General features: G+C 37.5%; 1 protein-coding gene across 3 annotated transcripts in view; it reads right to left on the bottom strand.

Moving 5' to 3' along the window:
- Positions 1-3,070: 3,070 nt before the first annotated feature.
- LOC106081852 (uridine phosphorylase 1) overlaps positions 3,071-16,607 on the bottom strand; it is a 113,281-nt gene continuing 99,744 nt past the window's right edge. For all 3 annotated transcript variants that reach the window (XM_059364145.1, XM_013244076.2, XM_013244078.2), the window contains 4 exons: positions 8,292-8,639; positions 8,074-8,212; positions 7,807-8,000; positions 3,071-4,226 (listed from right to left, as the gene is read on the bottom strand). In XM_059364145.1, the coding sequence (XP_059220128.1) occupies positions 4,044-4,226; positions 7,807-8,000; positions 8,074-8,212; positions 8,292-8,639 (864 nt within the window). In that variant the 3' untranslated portion in view covers positions 3,071-4,043. The remainder of the gene's footprint in view (positions 4,227-7,806; positions 8,001-8,073; positions 8,213-8,291; positions 8,640-16,607) is intronic.

The raw sequence follows: 16,607 nt of genomic DNA on the forward strand, positions 1-16,607 counted from the left end.
GGCTATGGTCAATATCAGATCTTATTAGATATAGCTGCCACATGAAATTGTTTTCACAACAAGCAATTATGGTTATTACAAAATAGGAGCATTTGACATTTGAAACAAAACAATTTTATTACCAAAATAGACTTGAAGGTGAGGGTGGGTCATACGTCGGAGAACTTCAGGCATGCCCTAAGGACACAACATGCATTCCTCAAGGGCAGGTGGGAGAAGACGGCCTATCGCGAAGTGGTGTGAGAAGTCGAGCCGTCTTTCCAACCGAAAGAGGAGAAAATTATAAATGGGTCTTTTTATGGAAGCTCCAAGATGCGGACAGGGAATGTATTTAGTTCTATACACCGACACACACAACATCGGTATGTACGTGAGATTGCTGGACGAGTGTATGTTCTTTCAGGCAGGGCTTTGTGCCTTAACGATAGCCACAAAAGAAATTCTGGGAAAGGATTTAGAGTGTCCGAAATCAGGATATATGCCGAAGTGGGTGGAATCCCTCAAAAGACCCCAACACTCATCTTGTAATTTCTCTTTATGTATATGTACCTTTTCATGGTGGGCTAGACATACAAACTTAACCCAAATTATTGACAATAAATTGTAAAAAATTCCATGAAGAAATCATAAAACAGGAATAACAGTTTTCTAAATAAAAATGTTGGTTTTGACTTTCCTTCAAACTTCAAATTTTATCAGCTGACACGAAAACGGAACGTAAAATTTAGTTTTTACTGAATTCCACTTTCCGGTTACGGTCGACAGACGTTCGACAATCGTTTTGATGTGTTTTCATAAGGCAAAATAAAACAGCTGACATGATTTTCTACATTTACAGTGCATTTACGAGAACATAACCAGGCTTTTATAAAAGACTGCAATCACTTTTGTTTCTGATATATAATTCGAATGTTATTTTTCAAAAAAGCGTTTTCAAATGCATAACACAGCGAACAATGAGGGTAAACGTATCGAAAGATTTTTTTTTTTATAAAAGGAAACATTCAGAATTTCCCAAATTGGCGATCTTTCTTTGGAAGTCTAACCCTAGACGTGGCAATGCCTTAAAATCCTCTATGCACTAGGATACTTTACTTTTTTGGAGTAACTTAACAATGTTCTCCACCTTACTATCCCATTGAGAATCATAGTTAAGCCTCACACCCTTTAAAGCCGCAGACTTAAAATTAACCCGAATTTTAAGGAAAATCCTCATAAAAATAGCTTATAATTGGGCTCTGTACACTTTTCAATAAAAAAAATTTTATCCAAAGATAAGCATCCAAAACCAAGTAAAAAGGCATTAAGTTCGGCCGGACCGAACTGTGGATACCCACCACCTCGGGTATATATGTAAACCACCTTTCGTCAAAATCCGGTGAAAACTGCATACCTTGTGCCCCATAGCAGGTACATCGAAAAAGGTTCCGATTTGGACCAAATACTAATAAGTACAAGTCATTGTTCAATTGTGTATAACAAAATGTTGATAGTTTTAGTACCTATTTCTAAAAATTAACCGATCTGAACCATATATGACACGGATGTCGAAAAGCCTAACATAAGTCACTGTGCCAAATTTCAGTGAAATCGGATAATAAATGCGCCTTTTATGTGGCCAAGACTTTAAATCGAGAGATCGGTCTATATGGCAGCTATATCCAAATCTGGACCGATCTGAGTGAAATTGAAGAAGAATATCGAAGGGCCCAACACAACTTACTGTCTCAAATTTTGGTGACATCGGACGCATTGATTGTCCAATCGAAGGGCCCAACACAACTTACTGTCTCAAATTTTGGCGACATCGGACGCATTGATTGTCCGATGTCGCCAAAATTTTATAGGCTTAAAACCTTAAATCGGGAAATCGGTCTATATGGCAGCTATATCCAAATCTGGACCGATCTGTGCCATATTGCAGAAGTATGTAAAGGGGCTTGACTTAACTCACTGTGCCAAATTTCGGGGACATCGGACAATAAATCCGCCTTTTATGGCCCCAAAACCTAAAACCAAGCGATCGGTCTATATGACAGCTATATCCAAATCTGGACCGATCTGTGCCATATTGTAGAAGTATGTCAAGGGGCTTGACTTAACTGACTGTTCCAAACTTCAGCAAAATCGGATAATAAATATGGCCCTGATACGGGATAGCTGTGAGCACACATATCAGGTACGATATGTGTGGCGTTTATTGCTGTCACGAGTAGCTTAGCTGCGAGCTACCGGGCGCGTCCACAAGTGGAATGCTCCACCCGGAGTAGCTGTAACTGCAGTCGCAGACAATCAGCGGTACCGAGCGGAGAGTCTCAGTGAGAGGTCGGATGGCACTGGCTCTTGCACAAATACTGAGTGCCTACGATGCTCGATATGATAAGGCGAGTTGTGGGCGCCTTTAAATTACCAATGGGCAACCTGTTCCAGCGGTGATCGGTCCTTTGGACCGGAACGAACTTGCTCACCTACAAGAATTTGACGAGGATCGCCACCTCCACATGAAAATGTGGTTACAACAACAACATAAAAGTGGCTTTTATGGGCCTAAGACCCTAAATCGTCGGATCGGATCGGATCGTCGGATAGCCCATCTTCGAACTTAACCTGCTTATGGAAAAAAAAGAATCTGTGCAAAGTTTCAGCTCAATATCTCTATTTTTAAAGATTGTAGCATGATTTCAACAGACAGACGGACAGACGGACGGACATGTCTAGATCGTCTTAGATTTTTCGCTGATCAAGAATATATATACTTTATAGGGTCAGAAATAGATATTCCGCAGTATTGCAAACGACAAAATTAATATACCAACATCCTTCGGTGGTGGGTATAAAACAAACTCTAACAAATTAAAAATTAATAACTCAATGGTTGAATCAAAAATTGTGTATGTTTTTTCTTCTGCACAGAAACCGAATTGAATAAAACTTTAATTATTAAAATAGCAAACAATTGAGAAAACTTTTTCTACTTCCTTGGAATAAAAGAACTCAAAACTAACTCAACTCATAAATAAAAAAATTGCTATCGCAGTATAAATGAAATTAAAATAGGAACACAAATTAGTTAATTTGACTTAAATTGATTTATTTTTCAATTATTTTGCTAAATGCTTCTTTTTTTTGTTTTCTTAAAACAAATATAAAACATAAACGTATACATAGTTTTTGAACTTAAAACTAGGATAAAAACAAAACTACAAGGAAAGGGGGAATAATAAACAAGAGTAAAATAATAGAAAAGCAAAAAGATCTCCGACTGACTTAAGTGGATTCTTAAAACAACAAGTAGGAAATCAAATATATTGTTATAATATAGTACATATATATGAAAAATGCTTATATTACAATAAATATGGAATTTGCCATTTAAAAATGTCTCAAATCATTTCAACAAAGTCTCAAGGGCTGGCGCAAACATTGCGCACTTTGGCCCGTGGGCCTCTTGGAAAGTGGGGACCACACAATTGGCGCCTAATTATTGAATATGAATTCTGAGTTGCATTTTATCATTGGTTAAGGAGTTAAGTTGAAGTTTATCCATATATTACATATATCATGGGGCTGTTGATTTAGCAGTATTATACTTTTTTACGGTGTTAGAATTCAAGATAAAACTATGTTTATGTATAGTATGTTGGGTTTTGTTATAGATAAAGTTTAACATGTCTTAAGTTATGGTTGTTTGTTTTGGTATGTATATTCTATTTGTGTTTTGGTTCTATGTCCTTTATGCCTGTCTTGTCATATAATATATAATAATAATAGTTTAATATTTATATATATATATATATATATATATAATTTAAACATGTATATAACATATACATATATGTATAATAGTTGTGTGTGTTTTACATATATATATGCATGTACGTAAGTGAATAATTTAACTACAATAGAAAAAAGAATTGTACACATATAACTCTATGTATGTATAGACCTCATCACATATTACATATTAAATATATCGCTTTCTTCATATATGTAGGTATGTTTTGAGTGTGGGAGAAAAAGAGAGCAAGTTGCTGTCATGAGATTTATTCATGAGCCTGAGATTCCTGCTGCACCAATTTGAAACGTCTGGGCGATTTTATGGAACCCTGCGCCCCAAAGATTCCCTTGAGCTGACCCTTTTGGGCTAATACTTTGCGTATGTATCGCGCCACCAGTATCTGGGGACGTGCTTGCCATTCATTCATCACTTCTTTTGGAGCATTCACCTGAAAGAGGAAAAATAAAGTTTAATGAAATTATTCAAGAGTTAAAGATAATCACAAAATAAAAACGAATATAAAGGCTGGATTATTAACTGCAAACAAATTGTGCTAATATCTAATGTTCTAATGTGTCTACTTTCTATTGACAATCATTGTAAGTCATCTACTTCATATGATTTTTAATTGCTGAATATTTATTTCAATAAGGTCCTATAAACATGCTTTCTTAGTTACAATGAAAAGTCCACATTACGTACTTGGTCATGCGTATTCCCTTAAAAAACTCCGTAAAGATATATCTCCCATAAATGAGTATTCTACGATGAAAACTTTACTTCTTCACACGAAACTGAACTAAAAGCTGAATCCTTAAAAGAAATGTTTACATAGCTGAATAATACTCCATCCCAAAAAGTTCGACAGCATAAATTAGGGGATATTTACTGCAGGAATCTTTTTCGTATGTTCCCGGTTTGATTCAGGCATTCAACGTTATCATTCATTGAATGAGTATTGATGATAAGATCATCTATGAGAGGTATATTGTCATCTATAACAAGTGCATTGTGATCGTAAATTTAATCCTGGGTAGACATACCCAGGATTAAATTTATTGTTGTTGAGCTACAACATCATTGGCCTAGTGGCCATATATTTCTAATAACAGAATATTGTTCCTTCAGCAATTTGTTCTTAAATAATCCAACATTCGGAACTAACATTGAAGCATAATACATACAATGAAGGTTGTTTTCCGAATATAAAAAGGGGTCCACAGATTTTTTTTGACTGATTTACTAGTTCCGGTAAATGGTGGAACACAACTTTATTAGTTTAAATGCCTCGGAAGCCCTTGAAGTGATCTGTTCTGTCGATTGAATTTTTCAAAAATTTTCGCAAATTCTAAACCAAGTGTAATTCTAAAAAGTCAATGGGCATATAAACTTTCGTTTAAGAGAAATTTTAATAAAAGGAATCTTTTCGATTTACTATGGATCCGCTTATATAAATAATGGTCTTAGAAAATCGGAAGTTATGATTCTTCTACATAATTCGTCAACTACATACTTTACCGCAGTAAGATATGGTCGTAAAACAGGGAATTTATTTCAAGAATTTGATAGCCAATATATTCAAGCACTACCGACTACTGACTTCGTAGCAAAGCATACCGCATAAGAGCATAGATATATATACAATGACAGTAAATTTCTACCCAATACCGTCTTCAAGGATTTAATTGTATTTGTATTTTGGTATTGTCTTGCATTAATTCTATCCAGTTTCAACTCTAGCGTTATTCAAGTTCACAGATTGAAATTGAACTCAGAAACGCTAAGCCAAACGTACATCAATAATATGATATAAAAATTAAGAGTATAATTGCTCACTAATGGTATAGAACGATTCTATCTGTAATGATTTAAGTCAAATCTGTATGGATTTATTTCTCCTAAGGTTTCAGATCTCCTTGCAGTTGAGTTAACGAGCTCGGATTATCAATGCAGAGATCGTGGATTTCCTACAATAACTTGATTTTATCTTAATCTACCAGTACCGGGTGGACCGAGTCCTCAGAGACTGGAAAGCCACACCATAAGCAGCAGGTTTATAAAATGTGGTCTGCCTACTGCAAACGATTAAATTATACAGAGGAAAATATTATAGACAAGAGAAAACTGCTTACTACGAAGGCAAAGGTTGGCCAATACCAACCTACAGGTTTTCTCAACATAACGAAACTGAAATGAAATTTGGGAACGTACTGAGAATACTCACAGATGTTGGGACTAAGTAGGCGGGCCATAGCCACGAGATGGATCCTGATTCTGCAGGACAGTAATCAGATCAAAATTAACTTATGCCTCGATAGTATGGTGGATGGGGAAGTTGAGAATGTGCACCATGAGAATATGACAATAGGTTCAGAGAACGTGTTGTCTTAGCATAGGCGGGGTGATGAGAACCACGACTACTTCGGCACTTCTATGTATCCGGCACATAGACAAACAGTTTCAGCATAATCAGATCAAAACTAACTTATGCCTCGGTAGTATTGTATAATGATTGAGGAAGCTAAGAATTTGGACCATGAGGATATTTAAATAGTTCAGAGACCGTGTTGGTTTGGCATAGATAAGATGACGAGAACCACGCTGACAACAGCACTTCTAGATGTTCGACCCATATACATAAAGTTTTAGTATAAGACAGCTATTGCGGCTTTGAGATGGGCGATGGGAAAGTGGATACAAGATATGAACTGGTCATACAATCAAGGAAACGATAGGAAAGCTCAATTGATTGGAACAGGTTTCGGTTAGGATACCTGAGACGGCGCCTGAAGTCGGGTCCGACACTGTTGTCAGCATAACTGCCTTGGTAGGACGGCACTCTTGCATTGCCATATGGTAGTTCAATCTACATGAATGGATCGAACGTAAAGGAGAGATTTGACTACCTGACCATAATATAGCGCAGCAATCGGAAATTCGGTCGATCACAGAATGCGTGAGATTGTGCAGTGTCCATGCTAGGTTGTCGGGTGAGAACATGTTTAATGAGAACAAATTGAGCATTAGGGGAATAGGAATCACCATGGTAAGGTCTCGAACGGTCTGGGAGTATTCTCTAAGAAGGACACGGCCCTGATCATTTACAGGCAGGATCATACCGGAGTAAAGAGGAATGAGAGGGCAAACGATTTGGCCGTAATGGCCAGAGAACTGCCGTCGATATAATTGGCGAAAGCAAAGCCTTTGAATTGATTGATGCGCGTTGATTGCGTGGCCGACAAGTAAGCATGTGGCACCGAGAATCCATGAGATGGTCGAAAAGAAAACGAAAAGAGAGAAAATTTGGAGGGAAAAAATGAGGCACAGACTGAGGAGTTGTAAGGAAGAGATCATTGTGACTTTCAACATCATTGCGGAATTGACTTCGGACGTATTCGATTCATACGCTGACCAATTCGGGTGTAATCGCAAGGGGCCTTCATATTATAGTCGAATGCGAACTGAGTGCCTCAGGTCGAAACCATTTTGAGGATACGTTTTGATCATCTACGCCAAGGTTGCCTCTCAAGATTTTCGCCTCTCTCCATAAGAGAAAAAATTAAAAATAGGGTATAAAAAAAGACGACTTAAAAACCGAAAATATATGAAGGTGCTAAGATGCACACTAAAGTTTTGTTTAATTGCTAATGCCAATCTTTAATGATCCTAAACTCAAAGTTTGGATTATCTAAGCAGGTAATATTTAAGACCAAACTGTATGAAGCTAAGTTCTACTTTTGGTTATGTTCAATCTAAGGGGACAATAATATTTTAAATTTTATTAAAGGGTACAAAATAACAACTATAGTTTCTACTTACGATCTATACTAGAAAACAACATTCTAAATGCTATTAACCAAAAACTCCTACAAAATATAGACTATCAGCAAGGGTTTTCATTACAATATTATTATTTTGTTATATTAACTAATAAAATAAGTGCTGTATATCTGTTACCACTTTATCCCCATTGTATTTATGAGCATTTAGAAAATAACTCCAATTGCTTTTCAGCACCCTCTTCTTACCTGATCACCATTTAGACGATTGAGCAAAGCTACACATACAACGGCAGCTTTAATACCAGCATGATATGTGAGAGCAGCAAATATGGTGCTTTCCATTTCAATGTTGACAACACCATTTGCCGATAATTTCTCCAAATAAGCCATTTTATCACTTTCGCTAAAATCACAGAAAGCACCATCCAAACGACCTTGACCTAGAATAACAAAACAAAATTTAAAAATAATTAATTGTTACCATTTAATGAAAGGAAAATAGTTTTGGCAAACCTTCATAGAAATCATTGGTACACAATGTTTTGCCAATAATGGTGTCATAAGGATCATCTGGACTGGCCAAAGCCTTAAGTTCACGAGCCAATTTCTTATCTAATTTAGCAGGGCGATGTATGGTTTCACCCAAAATAGTCTGTAATTAATAATAAAAACAAATATGGTAATTAAACTTCATAAATGTTTTTGGCGAATTGCCGCCTCCTCATACTTACAAACTCATGCGAATTCCTTAATTGACCATCCAATGCATCCTCGGTGATGATGACAGTACCACCCTCTACACCAATGCCACCACAAGTGCCAATACGTATGAAGACCGGGTCTTGGCACTTGGCATGATACATCAGTTTGATCATTTCATGCATCAAAATGCTAACAGAGGGCGTTCCCATGCCGTGACTGACACAAAGCACTGGTCCAACTTTGTACATCGAGTACCGATACGAGTAGGCGCTGATGTCCTGCAACATCGTGCCTGCAGGTAATTTGTAGCCGATTTCATTCATGATGAAATGTGCAAAGTTCTCCATACGCTTTGGTGTCCCGCCCATGCAAACGAACTGCAATGAGAATATGAAAGAGAGAGAGAATGAAAGAAAATAATTAAAAAAATTTAAAGAAAATAATTTTCTCTTTTTTTAGAACTTTATTTTAAATAAGACGTGTTAAGTAAAGATTACACATTTCTGTGTAAACTGAAATCAATACACGCCAATCATTGAAAAAATCAAATGATTTCGATTTTTCAGCCATGACTGATGGTTATGTGTACATGTGACGGATATACCCTTATTTTCACCAACACTATTACAATGACCACGCATCATGATGTGCCATGGGAAGTACCCTTAACATGTCTGTGATATGCACGTAGATACATATATACGCATGTTGCCTTGAACGCAGTGTAAGTGATGTGGATTGGTTTTTGGATTTATTTAAATCAAAATGATTTAATTTGCAATGAAAACGTGATTTTAAAAGATATTCTGTTCGAATTGTTTCTACATATATAAAAGGGACACGTGACTGACTGATTGACTGACTGATCGTAGCCCAGCACAAACGGCTAAAGCTCTAATTATTGAGTTTGGTGCGAAAGTTTGGAAAAAAAATTCCAATGTCTTACCGGAATTTTGAGAAATACTACGTTAAGTACCATTTTGTAGTACTTTCATTGCGGGTGGATCTAAAGCTCTGAGTTTTGACACTTAGGTACACTATAGCAACCTAAATTAGCGACTAAATGAGTTTTTGAACATTAGTACAATTAGGTACCAAAACGAAATAAGTGAACTTGGAACAGGGCGAACGGTTAAAGCTAGAACTTCAAAATTCGGACTTAAGCATGCTGTTGCGTAAAAACGGGAATAGAGAGAATATTAGAAGAAAAAAGTTTACGAAACGCGAGAAAACGTACTTTTAGTCCCGCAACGCCTATATGTTGTAAAAGCCCTACCAGTAGTGGAACAAAAACGTCCTTTAGTACTCTAATTGATTCTATACAACTCTAGTCTTAGGGATGCAGGTACTCTTTGACAGTATATAAGGAGTCTAGAAGATTTTTTTGTGTTGAAATTCGTACATTTCGGTACTTAAACGTACGAAATGGTATTTTCTTGCTTAATGAGCGAAAGTTCTGAAATTTGTGATGCAGGTACACTTTGACAGTTCTTTGGGTATGTACATTTGGGCACTAAAAGGTACAAAATGTTACTTTCTTTACGTAAAATGCAAATTTGCCCATGAACATTAAGGAATAGGGGCAAACTTCTCACATATCAATGAGTGCAGTGGTATTCAAGTTTAAGCTAAATGTTGTTGTAGCAGTGTCGTTGTTGTTGTTGTTAGGAGGAGATACCACCGCTGAATTTTTTTTCTGGTGTTCTCGTCAGGATTCGAACCAAGACGTTCACCGTTATAGGCGGAGCTGCAAACCTCTGCGCTACGGTGTAGAGCTGGCAAAGTATCGATGGCACTATCGATATTTAATTTTTTGACTGATTTTTTGCAAAATGTAACAAAAATAAGCCATCCGATCCTGACAGTATCCTATAAGATACATTTCTCCTATAGAGGGCGCAATTTTCATTTAATTGGGATAACATTTTGTACAATGATTTCTCTCATTACTTCCAACCGACTTTATTAAATTTGGTTTTGTTCAATCTGTGCATTGATATTGCTTCTATATAAATCGATCCCCTGATTTCCGATCCCCCCATTTGACTTCTTAAGCCCTTGAAAGCCTCAATTTTCAGTCGATTTGGCTAAAATTTGGGACAAAGAATTGAGTTATGCCTTATAATATATCCGAATCGGTCTATAAACTGATATCGCGGGCATACAAACCGATACCCGGATCTGACTTCTTGAGACCTAAGAATTCTCAATTTTCATCCGATTTGGCTGAAATTTGGAACAAAGACTTGAGTTATGACTTCTAACATCTATAACAAGTATGATTTGAATCGGTCTACAAACAGATATAGCCCCCATACAAACCGATCTACAGATATGATTTCTTGAGCGCTTGAAAGCCTCAATTTTCATCCGATTTGGCTGAAATTTGAAACAAAGACTTGAGTCATGCCTTAAAATATTAATGCCGTGTATGATCCGAACCGGCCCATAAACAGATATAGCCCCCATATTATCCGATCCCCGGATTTGATTTCTTGAACCCTTAGAAGCCTCAATTTTCATTCGATTTGGCTGAAATTTGAAACAAAGTCTTGAGTTATGCCTTATAATATCCATGCAGAGTATAATCCGAATCGGTCTATAAACAGATATAGCCCACATATTAACCGATCCGCGGATTTGATTCTTGAGCCCCTAGAAGCCTCAATTTTCATTCGATTTGGCTGAATTTTGGCTCAATTTTCATTGGATTTGGCTGAAATTTGGAACAAAGACTTAACCTATCACTTAAAACATCTATACGAAGTATGATCCTTATCGATTTATAAAAAGATATAGCCCCCATATAAACCGATCCCCTGAGTTGATTTCTTAAGCCTCTGGGAGCCTCAATTTTCATTCGATTTGGCTGAAATTTGGAACAAAGACTTGAGTTATGCCTTATAATATCCATGAAGAATATGATCCGAATCGGTCTATAAACAGATATAGCCACCATATAAACCGATCCCCCGATTTGACTTCTTGAGCCCCTAGAAGTCTTAATTTTCATCCGATTTGGCTGAAATTTGGAACAAAGACTTGAGTTATGACTTCCAACATCTATAGCAAGTATGATCCGAATCGGTCTATAAACAGATATAGCCCCCATATAAACCAATCCCCCGATTTGACTTCTTGAGCCCCTAGAAGCCTTAATTTTCATTCGATTTGGCTAAAATTTGAAACAAAGAGTTGAGTTATGACGTCTAACATCTGTAACAAGTATGATCCGAATCGGTCTATAAAAAGATATAGCCCCCATACAAACCGATCCCCCGATTTGACTTCTTGAGCCCTTAGAAACTTCAATTTTCGTCCGATTTGGCTGAAATTTGGAACAAAGAGTTGAGTTATGACTTCCAATATCCATGCCAAGTATGATCCCAATCGGTCTATAAACAGATATAGCCCCCATATAAACCGATCCCCGGATATGACTTCTTGGGCCCTTAGAAGCATCCATTTTCATCCGATTTGGCTGAAATTTGGAACAAAGACTTGTCTTATGACTTTCAACATACATGCCAAGTATGATCCCTATCGGTTTATAAGAAGATATAGCCCCTATATAAACCGATCCCTGGATTTGACTTCATTAGCCCTAAATTTTCACCTGATTTGGGTGAAATTTGGCCCAATCGGTCAATATGGTGATATAAGCCCCCCTAAGTACCGATATCTCGATATGACTATTGGAGACCAAAATAATTCAAATTCAAACTTAATAAGGGTACATTTTTTGCGGAATCCATGGTGGTGGCTACCCAAGATTCGGGCCGGCTGAACTTAGTACGCCTATACTTGTTTTTTTCTCTCTCTCTCTCTCCCATTGATAATAATTGCATTATGTCAATTAATTTTAATAGATCATAACAATTCTAAGTCAAGTTCACCATTTATGGTGATCACTTGAAAAGAAAATGCACAATCAAGAAGCACTGCCGTGTGGTCAATGCTATCAGTTTCATAAGTGGGTAGTAGCATCATAAATGGCAATAAACTACAATACCATGTAACAAATGACAATGTAAATGTCATGTAACTATTTGCAATTGTTTTCTTGTTGCCATAAATAGACTACGTCCATTACAAAAGATTCACAAATCTAAAGCTTAGTGCTTAATTAATTGAAAATCTAACAAAAGCTCCTACAACGCATTAAATAAATCGTATTTTTTTTAAATTAGGTTTGCGATTTTAGAAAATTTCTTATCTTTTAATTTATTTGTGACTGAGATGAGTTTTGGCTCGGTCCAGTTCGTTATGAATGCGCATATTTTTCTCTCAATTTTGGCTCTTGCGATTAAAATTTGAAGAAATTAAATTTTATGGCAGCTTTTACGTTACCGAGCAAGAAATTCAACTTCAGCTTGACTGGCATCCGTCCAACTGATATCAATATCAAGGTTATATAGGTCCAGTTTAGTAGAGTTTTTCGTTTTGTGTTTCGGACCCCCAAAGCAGAGCCGCCAAAAAAAATGGTGTGGTGATTTTTTGAAAAAGAAGCAAAACTCGAAGTCAGTTGGTTTTGTGTTTAGCATTTTTTTTTTGTCTTCAATTTGAAAGAAGCATATAATTATCATAATTTATTATGAATATTGCACTTTAAGATTATTGAGATTTTTGTCATATTCAGGTTTTCGCAATGGTCGTGTGTGTTAGTCATTGTCGGCGTTTTGATTAGCGTCCATTACTTTTTGATTTCTTTTACTTTGCAGCCCGTTTGTTGATTCCTTAATTAGTGAGCGTTATTTAAATATTGCAAATGTTTAATTACTGTTTTTATGCGTTATACTTTCTATGGTAAGGTGAACCCATTTTAGAACATACTCTGTTATTTGCGGATATTAGAAGTAATTAATGGTTGAAACAGTTAAAAAAAGTTGAAAGTGTTTAAAACACTTGATTTTTTGTCATAAAAATTAGATGGGGAATTTATGCAGCTGAAATGTTTGAATTTCAATTAAATTGTTGCCTTTGTTGAACAAAAGTACAGCTAAGTTAATATTTTTGAAATTGTGATAACAATTGCGTCTTGTTTAATAGCTAAGAGCGTGTTCCTACTGTTCCCACCTACTACTGCAGTCGATTTCATTAATAACAAGTAAAAGCGTGCTAAGTTCGGTCGGGCCGAATCTTATATACCCTCCACCATGGATCGCATTTGTCGAGCTCAGGATATTGTCCGTGCATAGACAATTTCGTTCAATGCTTTCTATTCCAAGAATAGCGCAGCAAAGAACTCTCAAGAGTTTTTATTTTTTATTTTTTTCATACACTCAAAACAAAGTTTACTCAATGTTATAGATTTTTTCCTTGATCGAAGTATTTTGATAATGATTTCTAGTATATGCTATCTTTAAATTTAAGTCGCTTTTCTGTATCATTAACTACAAAACAAACATACCCTTATCTCAAAGTAAAATTTTTAACATTCACATACACTTTGATCTTCTTTGAAAGATTTTTGTCTTTGAAATAAAGGGTGATTTTTTTGAGGTTAGGATTTTCATGCATTAGTATTTGACAGATCACGTGGGATTTCAGACATGGTGTCAAAGAGAAAGATGCTCAGTATGCTTTGACATTTCATCATGAATAGACTTACTAACGAGCAACGCTTGCAAATCATTGAATTTTATTACCAAAATCAGTGTTCGGTTCGAAATGTGTTCATACTAGAAAGAAAGAGAAGAGAAAGATGTAGAACCTCGGAACATATCCAGAGGTTATACACGAATAAAAAAGACAGAATAAATGGAGAATAGGTGGGGGGAGGGTTGATAACGTATATAACGTATAACGTATAAGGTATATCAGCAAGATCACCCAGATTGCAGAAGAACCGCCTCCCCAGAAAAGAAAGATAACGTCTATCCCTCGTAGGAGACATGCCATAGGTATATCAGCAAGATCACCCAGATTGCAGAAGAACCGCCTCCCCAGAAAAGAAAGTCTGCATCCCTGCAGATCAGCACAGAGCAAGTGCTCGATAGTCTCCTCCTCCTCTTCATCAATTCAACTCCTGCTGAAGTCATTGTGCGGTATTGCCATGCGCGCCCCCATGCACAGTGTCCAGTTATGACGCATACCAATGTGCTCAGCGACCTTTTATCGATCCCCAGTAACTCCTTCGTCCTCCTCCAGTCGAAGACAGGCCAGAGCTCCTTAGCGGTACAGGCAACCATCCGCTGAGTCCCATCTTGCCTCTTAACCCCACTCTGACCATCTTCTCCTGTCTTTGGGTAGAAGTTTATACCTGGCATACCATCTCACAAATGTCGCCAGCATAAGGATGGGATAACCGCCGTTGACATTTTTATACCCACCACCGAAGGATGGGGGTATATTCATTTTGTCATTCCGTTTGCAACACATAGAAATATCCATTTCCGACCCTATAAAGTATATATATTCTTGATCAGCGTGAAAATCTAAGACGATCTAGACATGTCCGTCCGTCTGTCCGTCTGTCCGTCTGTCTGTTGAAATCACGCTACAGTCTTCAAAAATAGAGATATTGAGCTGAAATTTTGCACAGATTCTTTTTTTGTCCATAAGCAGGTTAAGTTCGAAGATGGGCTATATCGGACTATATCTTGATATAGCCCCCATATAGACCGATCCTCCGATTTAGGGTCTTAAGCCCATAAAAGCCACATTTATTATCCGATTTTGCTGAAATTTGGGACAGTGAGTTGTGTTAGGCCTTTCGACTTCCTCTGTTAATTTGGCCCAGATCGGTTCAGATTTGGATATAGCTGCCATATAGACCGATCCTCCGATTTCGGGTCTAAGGCCCATAAAAGCCTCATTTATTATTCGATTTTGCTGAAATTTGGGACAGTGAGTTGTGTTAGACCTTTCGACTTCCTCTGTTAATTTGGCCCAGATCGGTTCAGATTTGGATATAGCTGCCATATAGACCGATCCTCCGATTTAGGGTCTAAGGCCCATAAAAGCCTCAATTATTATTCGATTTTGCTGAAATTTGGGACAGTGAGTTGTGTTAGGTCCCTCAATATCCTTCGTCAATTTGGTTCAGATCGGTTCAGATTTGGATATAGCTGCCATATAGACCGATTCTCGGATTTAAGGTCATAGGCCCATAAAAGCCACATTTATTATCCGATTTTGCTGAAATTTGGGACAGTGAGTTGCGTTAGGCCCTTCGACACTCTTCGTCAATTTGGCTCTGATCGGTTCAGATTTGGATATAGCTGCCATATAGACCGATCCTACGATTTAGGGTCTTAGGCCCATAAAAGCCACATTTATTATCCGATTTTGCTGAAATTTGGGACAGGGAGTTGTGTTAGGCCCTTTGACATTATTCGCCAATTTGGGCCAGATCGGTCTAGATTTGGATATAGCTGCCGTATAGACCGATCCTCGGATTTAAGGTCATAGGCCCATAAAAGCCACATTTATTATCCGATTTTGCTGAAATTTGGGACAGTGAGTTGTGTTAGTCCCTTCGACACCCTTCGTCAATTTGGCTCTGATCGGTTCAGATTTGGATATAGCTGTCATATAGACCGATCCTCAGATTTAGGGTCTTAGGCCCATGAAAGCCACGTTTACTATCCGATTTTGCTGAAATTTGGGACAGTAAATTGTGTTAGGCCCTTTGATATCCCTCATCAATTTGGTGCAGATCGGACCAATTTTGGATATAGCTGCCATATAGACCGATCTCTCGATTTCAGGTTTTGGGCCCATAAAATGCTCATTTATTGTCCGATGTCGCCGAAATTTGGAACAGTGAGTTGCCTTAGGCCCTTCGACATCTTTCTTCTATGTGGCACAGATCGGTTAAGATTTGGATATAGCTGTCATATAGACCGATCTCTCTTTTTAAGGTTTTACGCCAATAAAAGGTGCATTTATTATCCGATGTCGCCGAAATTCAGGTATACAATTTTCACCGGATTTTGATGAAAGGTGGTTTACGTATATTCCCGAGGTGGTGGGTATCCAAAGTTCGGCCCGGCCGAACTTAACGCCTTTTTACTTGTTTTTGATGTTTTCGCCAGGATTCGAACCTAGGCGTTCAGCGTCATAGGTGGACATGCAATCTCTGCGCAACCGTGGCCTCCATGTCACCGCTATATGAGATAATTTGGTAATGGCGTGATGGAGGGCGACACCACTCAGTAGAGAAGTTTTACAGGGCTGAGAGCATAACCAACGCTGAAATTTATTTCGGATATTCTCACCAAGGTTTGAAGTCAGACCTTTAACAGCATATATGGATATGGTTACTCCGCGCACGCGGTAGTGTTGGTTTTGCTGTAGCAAAATTTGTATGTGGGTGGTGGTGATCCTCGTCAAGCTTTTGT

The sequence above is a fragment of the Stomoxys calcitrans genome, chromosome 2, assembly GCF_963082655.1.
Source record: "Stomoxys calcitrans chromosome 2, idStoCalc2.1, whole genome shotgun sequence".
In the NCBI taxonomy this organism is placed as follows: domain Eukaryota; kingdom Metazoa; phylum Arthropoda; class Insecta; order Diptera; family Muscidae; genus Stomoxys; species Stomoxys calcitrans.